General features: G+C 50.8%; 1 protein-coding gene across 1 annotated transcript; it reads left to right on the forward strand.

The window, feature by feature from the left end:
- Positions 1 to 2,280: 2,280 nt before the first annotated feature.
- Positions 2,281 to 3,222, forward strand: LOC311428112 (olfactory receptor 14C36-like; the record flags this gene model as incomplete). The annotated part of the gene is made up of 1 exon (XM_084539666.1): positions 2,281 to 3,222. One exon carries the CDS (start codon positions 2,281 to 2,283, stop codon positions 3,220 to 3,222), a length of 942 nt encoding a protein of 313 aa, XP_084395792.1.
- Between the last annotated feature and the right edge of the window lie 6,462 nt (positions 3,223 to 9,684).

Below are 9,684 nucleotides of genomic sequence, written 5' to 3' on the forward strand. Positions count from 1 at the left end.
CAGGGCCTCATTGCCTCCTCGCCCCCACCCATGAAGCAGGCAGGGGTCGTACCATTTTCCTGCACTTGGCAATGCACATCCCCAACTCCTACTGCCCCACAAAGAGCCCTGAGCAACCTGTCAAGGGAAAGGATCTCACTTCCCAAGCGCTTGGGGTCAAGGCCTGGCCCTTGTGCTTGGTGAAACACATTCAGTTTTCCTACATATCAGTGTCACCTTCACATTGCCTTTGTCTCCTTGTCCTCACTGCCTCCAGGGTTCTGCTCTAACGAGCTCCAAGGGAGGCTGTGTGAGTGCTGGCCCTCAAGGGGACACTGCAGGAAACTTGCCTCTGACTTGGACTTCTGGCAAAATGTCTTCAATTGTCTCTAAGTGACTGAGGTTTGTGGGCTAATCAGCAAAGCCCCCAGAGGGGTGATTGCAGTGCCTTGGGCTGGTGCTGTGCTGCTGAGCTGGGCCAGGCTCATGGGACAGAGAGAGCTCGTGGCACAAGGGCTGTGGTGCAGAGAGACAGCTGTGCCCAGAAGCAGGTCCTCTGCACAGTGCAGCAGGGCTGGGGGCTCTGACCGCAGCTGGCACACAGAGAGGAGAGAAGGAGAGAGGGCTTGGAGGCACTGAGGAGCACAACAACAGAGGGCAGCATGTGGCAGGACACATCTGCAGGCTCTTGACACCGTGAGGCTCTGGCAGCAGGGCACTGCAGGTGGGGTTGGCAGAGGGGTCTTCTACAGCTGGCATATCTGATGGCTGATAGCATCTGTGAGGATGTGTCTTATTCTACCTGTAATGTGGCATAGAAGATGCTTTAGAGAATGGTATTTTTGAGGGGGCATTTTAGCAGGAAGACCGAGTCTTGGTTTATCTGAAATGGAAGACTTGCTTGGATTCTGTGCTTTCAGATTCTTGGTGTGGAAGGAAGGCAGGGTTCATGACAATGAATTGTCTGGATTGTACAGGAGACTGAGACTGCAAGAGTATTGCAGGGAGAGATCAATATGGCAGCAATTAACGTGATCAAATCCCTTCAGGCACCTCAGCCTGAAGACTGAAACATCAATGTTTGTTGTCTCCTCAGGGCTTGTCAGGTGTTAAGGAGCTGCAACCCCTGTGATGTTCTGTACTTAGGAAGCACACAGCTTGTGGGATGGGGTCTGTGAGCATGGACAGGGAGGGGATGTGGGGACAGAGAACCAGCTCCCAGCAGGGACATAGAAACAAGTAGGGACATGGGCAGGCAGTGAGAGGGAGCTTCTGCCAGAAATGCTGTGCGAGGGAGGGCTCAGGCACCTCCCCGCAACCCCCTGCAGGGCAGACGCCTTCCCTGGGACACCCCCTGCTCTCCTCTCCCACCAGCACTGCCTCTGCCCTCAAGCCCCCGGTGTCCCCAGCAGGAGCTGCCTTATCTGCAGGCAGAGCTGCAGCACAGGAGGGTCTGCTGAGTGTCCGTCTGTCCCTCCCTGGCCTTGCCTCCCCTGGCAGCAGCACGCTGGCATTCCTCCTGGCTTCTCCAGCTGGCCATGCTGCTGCTGGTCTTGTTCCCAGGCTGGCTGGGGATGGGGGTTTCACATGCCCATGGCATGAGCCCTTGGTGTGCTTGGGTGGAGGGACAGGGTGAGAGGTGTGCAGATGGGCACTGTGAGCCTGGATTCCTCTGCTCTCAGCAGGGTCTTTGTTCTTTTCAGTCAAACATGTGAATAGAATTTTCCTGCAGCTCTCACAGGGCAGCTGAAACCACACTTGGTGGACAGACTGGCCTGAAGGAGAACACCGTGCACTAAAGTGACAGTCCCTTTTTCTCTGATAATGATCTGCAAGGATTCCCTTTGAGTTCAGCACAAATAGCCAGGGTTTGTGACTTGGAAACATTCCTCAGGAGTGGTGGGACAGAGGAAACAAAAAAATCAAATAAATCAATCAATCTATCAATCAATCAATAAATAAGGCTCCACAGCTCTGCTCTGTAGTTTGGTGAACTGGGAGCGATACTGGGGCAAAGCATTTTGTGATCAAGAAGGAAGTGAAACCAACATTTCCCCATGTTCCTCTTCACCTCTTGCTGTAGGACAGGGCTGACTCCTGCACTGCCCACAGTAGAGCCCCCTGTTCCAACAGACACCCTCAGGCAGAATGAATCATGATGCATGAAAGGGATCTGCTAAATGTCACAATATAGGTGATGATTTTAAATGAGAAAGAGAATTCGTTTCCCTCTGATACATTTCTTGTACTTTATTACTCTCATCCTCTTCTTTTTTCAGGATCACATCCTGAAAAAAGCAGATGTCCAACAGCAGCACCATCACTGAGTTCCTCCTGCTGGCATTCGCAGACACACGCGAGCTGCAGCTCCTGCACTTCGCGCTCTTCCTGGGCATCTACCTGGCTGCCCTCCTGGGCAACGGCCTCATCCTCAGTGCCGTAGCCTGCCACCACCGTCTCCACACCCCCATGTACTTCTTCCTCCTCAACCTCGCCCTCCTCGACATGGGCTGCATCTCCACCACTCTGCCCAAAGCCATGGCCAATGCCCTCTGGGACAACAGGGCCATCTCCTATCAAGGATGTGCGGCACAGGTCTTCTTCATATTCTTCTTGGTTGGAGCAGAGTATTCCCTTCTCACTGTCATGGCCTACGACCGCTACGTTGCCATCTGCAAGCCCCTGCACTACGGGAGCCTCGTGGGCAGCAGAGCTTGTGCCCAGATGGCAGCAGCTGCCTGGGGCAGTGGCTTTCTCAATGCTGTCCTGCACACGGCCAACACATTTTCCCTACCCTTCTGCCAAGGCAATGCTGTGGACCAGTTCTTCTGTGAAATCCCCCACATCCTCAAGCTCTCCTGCTCAGATGCCTACCTCAGGGAAGTCGGGGCACTTGTGTTTAGTGCTTTTTTAGGCTTTGATTGTTTTGTTTTCATTGTGCTGTCCTATGTTCAGATCTTCAGGGCAGTGTTGAGGATTCCCTCTTCTCAGGGCCGGCACAAAGCCTTTTCCACGTGCCTCCCTCACCTGGCCGTGGTCTCCCTGATGGTCAGCACTGCCATGTTTGCCTACCTGAAGCCCCCCTCCATCTCCTCTCCATCCCTGGACCTGGTGGTTACAGTTCTGTACACTGTGGTTCCTCCAGCAGCGAACCCCCTCATCTACAGCATGAGGAACCAGGAACTAAGGGATTCCATCAGGACTCTACTTGAATACACACATCTTCAGCAAATTCACCTGTAATACTATGCCTAATATTAGAAATCCAGGCTTTTCTAAGAAAGAAAATAACGTGATATCTTCAATTATTAAATATCTGTATTGTTATTTTCTCTCATTATTTCACTTTTGTTTAAATAATATTTTTTCCTAGCACTGTAGAAGTCAATTATTTTCCAATTGAAGTTGGCTTCCTGTGTAGGTAAACCCAAAAAGAAATCCATCAGAAATTCACTGGTGTCAGTCTCTTCCTATCTCCTCTGGAGCTGGGGGAGCAACCTCAGCACGCAGGAGGGTCTCTGGATCAAAAGCCCAGCTGACACATGCAGGAGCATCCTCAGTGGCCCTTGGGACTGCCCCTCACTGCCCACTGGGCTCTGCCTCTCTGCTGCCTTCAGGTCGGGGCTGCTGCTTGCCTGGAGCCATGGCCATGGCCAGCAGCAGGATGTGGTCTTTTCACTGCTGCTCTCATTTAGCTTCCACACTGTACTTCTTTCTGTGTTAGTCTTGAGTTTTCATATGCCTTGGTGACAGTCCTGTTGTCTCTGCAGTGGCATCCCTGTGGCTGCAGACAGCAGCAGGCACTGTGCAGCCCTGGGTCACAGCTGGCCTCCCTGCTTGCACCACAATAACAAGAGGGTCTTGCTCAGTGCAATCCCAGAAGTCTGGACACCTCTTCCAAATGTGCTATCAGGAACACAGCCAAGGGGTTGCTCCCTGCTCTTCTGTTTTCTGGGCTTCTTCATGGAGTGTGGGACAGAGGCTGAAATTCCCATGGAGGTCTGTGAGGGACCAAGAGTAGGACTAAGCACTCTCGTTGGGGCAGCACTTGCCTAAGGAGATGACAACTCATCTGATTGGGACTGTGCTGATGCCAACCTGGAGAGGAATCGGGAGCTTCCAGGAGATGTCAGGGGATCTCCAGGGACAGGGTGCTCAGTGGGTAGTGATTAGAACTTCAAAAAATGACTGTGCAAGGTCGTTTCAGGTAACAAACAAGGTGAATCTGAGGAGTGCATGGGCAGCTCAGACTGCTCAGGCTGGGTCAGCTGTCACTGCAGGTTCTCCTCCCAGCCTCTTGCCCACCTGCAGCCAACTGACTCCTGGGGCAGAATGAGAAGCCGAGAAGGCCTTGACGCTGTGCAAGCACTGCTCAGGAACAGTGATCAGAACCACAGGTGACCAACACAGCTCTGGTCACATATCAAAAACACAGCACCACACGGCCTGATCTGCAGGGCGAAACGCCATCCCAGCCAGTCTTTGTCCCCACAATGGATGAGAAGCTCTGCAAGGAGCCAGGAAAGTGGTAATAAGCACTAGGACAATTGAGGAAGCCCAAAGGCCCTTCTGAAGGGTCACTGAGTGCCACCTGAGAGGCAGTGCTGGGCAGTGGGGAGGGCCAGGAGAAAGACTTGTGAGAAGGCTGTGAGAAACAAGGACACTCGGGGCTTTAGCAGATCCTTAAAGTCCTGCCTGAGTCCCCAAATGGAAAGCAATCGATGTCTGTGGGCTGACGAGAAGGAAGTGGTGAGTCCCGGATGGGGGGCAAGGCTGAAAGGCCCTGCGTGAAGCTGGAATGATGGAGAAGTGTCCACCTTGCATGTGTGCATCAGACTGGGAGCAGGGACTTGTCCTTGGTGCAGGATAGCTGGGCTGTGCTCAGCCATGCCCCAGGAGATGACCTTGCTCTCTTCCTCCCCACCACTCCGCACCCGGGGCAGGCCCTCAGGAAACACCCCTGAGCCTGGAGATGCACCAACCTGCTGCGCTGAGGTGCCACTACTGCAGGGGAAGAAGGGAGGGTTGGAGAGACACATGGGGCCTGCGGGCAAGAGTGGTGTGGCCTGGGGAAGTGAGTGTCTGGGAAAAGTTACCCTGGAGCCATAGGAGCCATTCTGGAAAGGAAACTTGTAGGGAGGAACCGCACTTTTGTGGCACTGCAGAGCTGCTGGGCACATTGTGCAGGGTGCTCTGATGGACATTTGTGTCCTTTTCCATCGTGTCTTAAGTGACGCTTTTCTCCAAAATAGAGTAGCCAACAGAGCACTGACAGATAGTCTAAAATCTTGAAAGGCATCATAAGCATGCCCCTAAAAAGATATCTGATATGGGGAGGTCAGGAGAAGCCAGGAGAAATGTGAGACTGTGTCGTGGTTTAACCCGGCTGGCAGCTAAACACCACGCAGCCGTTCGCTCACCCTCCCCCCTCCCTCTCTGGGACGGGGGAGAGAAATGGAAAGTGAAGCCCGTGAGTTGAGATAAAGACAGTTTAATAAGACAGGAAAATAATAATAATAATAATAATAATAATAATAATAATAATAATACAATGATGATAATAGTACTACTAATAATAATATGTACAAACAAGTGATGCACAATGCAATTGCTCACCACCCGCTGACCGATGCCCAGCTTAACCCCGAGCAGTCCGGCCCCCTCCCCCCGGCTAGCCACCCCTATATATTGTTTAGCATGACGTCAGATGGTATGGAATACCCCTTTGGCTAGTTCGGGTCACCTGTCCTGGGTCTGTCCCCTCCCAGCTCTTACTGCACCCCCAGCCTGCCTGTTGGCAGGACAGAGCAAAAGGCTGAGGTGTCCTTGGCTTGGTATAAGCACTGCTCTGCAACAATTAAAACATCGGAGTGTTATCAGCACTCTTCTCATCCTAAGCCAAAACACAGCATTCCACCAGCTCCTAGGAAGAAAATTAATTCCGTTCTAACTGAAACCAGGACAGACTGAGAGGAGGGAATTAGGGCTTGGCCAGCTGAAATTAAGGATTATGTAGAGGTAAGAGGGTTCAGGTTATGCTGATGCAGATGTAACCATGACTTAAAATAGTCATACAAGGCTATTCCCCAGCTTCAACCTATAAAGTTAATTCCTAAACCTAAATGCTACTCAGCACCCTGACAGGAATCCACTACTATAATGACTGACCTGAAAGTATCCCTAGAAGACAAAACTCAGCCCATAGCTGATTCATCCTAGCTCTTACTCTCTTAATCACTCTGATCTCCACCCTTAATACTAGCACTAAAATGGCCTATTTAACACTAGAAAACTGCTTAAGAGACCTATACAAAACCCTAACCTCAAATAAATGTGAGGGGCCATGGATCTGATCAGCTTGTGGGCCACAAAGAGGAGATGGGTGGGAATGCTCTGAGGACCTCAGCTCTGCCTCAGCATCTCCTGCCCCAGCACGAGGAATGTGACTGTGGCAGGGACTGTGAGGTCACTTCTGTCTCTGCACTTGATTGGGCAGCACCAGGAACGTGTCACGCAAAGGGACTGTGAGGTCACTTGTGTCTGGAAGTGGCAGGTCACCCTTGACATAGATCTGGGATCTGCACTTTTGGGCTGACATCTGGCAGTGGCCCTGCTAGGCCAGCAGAAGGCACCTGCTTGGCATGCTGACTGGGGGATCCCCTCTGCCTCCAGACCCAGGAGGACCCAGGCAGAAAGAAGGCCCCAACATGGGTTGTCCTGTCCCTTCTGCTTGAGTCCATGACTGGGCAGCAGGAGGCACAAGGCTTGGCTGTGTGTAGCCAAGAAGCTGCAAGGCCAGCACCAGGTCCATATCTTGGAAGATGCTGGTTAGTATCTATGATCAGACCCTAGCTTTGTGTTTCAAGGAACAGCTGGTGAGGCTTGAGGAGACACTGGTGAAATGATGGAAATGCTCTGATGAGAGCAAGGTGGTGAACAGAGATGGCTGTCTACAGACTTCTAGGAAACAGGACAAAGTGTGGGACAGCATAGGAAAGCATGCAGAGGAAAAGACAGAGGTTGCTGATAAAAAGGGAAGTCCCCAACAGTCCTGACGCTTTGCCTAGAACTTTTGAGAAAACGAAATATAGTCATTGCAGTGCAGCCTCTTTGCTTCCTTGCAACCCTGTGCAGAGGCAGGGTGGTGTCATACCAGTTTTTCTCTCATGGCATCACACTGCCCACCACATTCCTCAGACCTCCAGGAAAAGTCCCAAGCCTGACAGGGGGGTGCAGGATCTCTCCTCGCAGTGGCTGGGGTCAGGCCTTGGGCCTTGTCTTCACCAAAATCAACCAAGACTTTTCTCAGCACAGTGCTTTGCCTGTCTGTAAACATGGCCTCCAATTATCTGCCCTAAGCAGTCCCTGGGGAGGCTTTGTTAGTAACAGCCCTCAGTGGGACCATTAATACTCCAAGTCACTTCAGCTTTTCCTTTTGAGTTTGCCTTTTCACTCAGTTGCATCATTCTCCTCTCAGTACCGAAGTTTCATTGACTCAGCACCAAAATACACCATGGAACTCATTAAAACACAGAAAGTTCTAAGGAGCCATGTCTCTCCCACCATTTTCTTCAAGTCTTCAAGACTTGATCAGCTAATTGGAGAACTTTCATGTTGTAGTTAAGGGGGAAGATTTCAAGGAGCATCTAATAAAAATCTTTCTTCATTTTAAAGGCTGAATTTTGTTCTGTTTCAGTTTAGAGCATCATTTTCCTGGTTATATTGCTCTAGGGTTTCTCCTTTGAAGCCCTGCTTAGGTGGGAAGAGCAGGGTTTTTCCTATTTGAAAACAAACAACAGGAAATCATGCTGCAATTTTCAAAAAAAAAAAAAAATAAAACAAAGTTCAAGTTCCTTATTTTATTGCCTCCAGTGATGCTTACCTTCCCAAAAGGATGACTGTACATGATGTAATTTACAGTGATTAATAGGAAATTTTAAGTAATTGTGTTAATATTAATCCATATCATACTAATTCAATGATAAACGATGAGGGTCTTACTAAGGAAACCATTGGACAGACTGCTGAGAGATGGGCGACCTTGAACTCACTGAAACTCCAAGCAGCAACTGGGTCACTGAGAGTGGTCTGAATGATTAAACGGTAAGAGGAGGGCAAACCAGGAGAATGATGGGAAGTGCATAGGTCCAGACAGGCAGCTGGAAAGGGGGCATTCAGCAGGGTCTATGTATTCAAGATGAGTTTTGTGCCTGGAAGATGAGGGAGGGAGCACACCATGATAGAAAAGCAATGACAATGCCACTACAGGTGAACATCAGTATTTCTTCTCCTGGGATGAGTATGCATCCTGAAAAATCACATTTCTTCATGATAGAAATTACACTTCACATGAGACATTTTACGGAAGGGATTGAATCTTTTGAGCTGATGAGTTGTAGCTTTATCATTCAAGTACTGAAAAAAATACTGGGTATTCTGGCAAAGCTTTGCTGTCTGACCATAAGCAACCAGGGAAAACCTCCAGTGGCCCCGTTGTGTTTCAGGCACTTCCCTGGACCAGCAGATGTCAGAAAAGAGCTGCAGGAGGCCGGAGCCCTTTGGGAAAATCAGGTGGAGCATGGTGGAGTTCCCAGGGCACCTCCACTGCCAGCAGTGGTCTTTGTCCCTGTAACTGCAGCCCAGCCCAGCACAGGAACACCCCTTCAAAGACAAACCTCTTCTTCAGTGGGTTCCTCTGATTGACCTAGATCTGAAATGGCCACTGGAAACATGAGATACTCTCCCTTACTTAAACTAGACACTTGAACATCTGTTGATGACCTTCCTGGGTCATCTTTAGCAAACTCAGGCTGAAAAACTCAAGTATAGCATGCTTCAAATGGCTGAGGCAGAACCCATCAGCTTGCCCCACTTTGCAAATGGCCCCCATCCAACTAACATTTGGAAAGCAACAAATACGGAATGACCCTGCAGGTCAATGTGCAGAGTAAGGGAAAGTCACATATATTGTGCTGGAGTAGCAGAAGGCAAAAAGCATTGCATTGTGCCACAGAATAATCAAGGAGACCTAATCCAGTTCATCCATGTGGAAAAGCAGAGAGAAGGACGTTGAGTTTGGCCTAACATGAAGAAGGATGTGCATCACTGGTGAAGGAACCAGCATTTATGCCATCACCCATGTGAATTACACAAGCACCAGCACACCTAATGGTAACCTGTCCGCCCCGGCTTGGTATTCCCACAGGGCAGTGGAAAGGGAGCCGACAGCCAAGGGACATATCTGAGTGTGGAAGGTGAGGCCCAGCAGAGACAAGGAGTCAAACCCGGGGCCAGGCGGGTGGCAGATCCCCATGCCCCATGCAGGGGCTGGCTGGGGGTCCCCTCTGCTGCAGCCAGCGCACGCAGCATGGCAAGAGGAGGGCTCCCTGCACATCACAGGTCACAGCCTGGCCCCGCAGGGGCTCTTCCTGACATCTCTGCAGCTCCTGGCAGGCTGCAGTCAGGTGCCCTCAGCCTTCCCTCCTGTGCTCCCAGGGCACACAGCTGCCTCCTGCCCAGCTCACTGCCCACTAAGTACGTCCAACACAGCTGCTTCCCAAGCTGGGCCTTGCCCAGGGTCAGTCTCCTGCAGGGGCAGAAAATGGCCCTTGTCCTGGTGGCTTTTTATGAACTTCCTGTCAATACATGCTCTTCTCATCCTTGATCTCTTTTTACTGAATACAGAGGCCTCGGTGACCATTTTGG

Source organism: Aythya ferina (assembly GCF_964211825.1).
Source record: "Aythya ferina genome assembly, contig: HAP1_SCAFFOLD_29, whole genome shotgun sequence".
Lineage (NCBI taxonomy): Eukaryota > Metazoa > Chordata > Aves > Anseriformes > Anatidae > Aythya > Aythya ferina.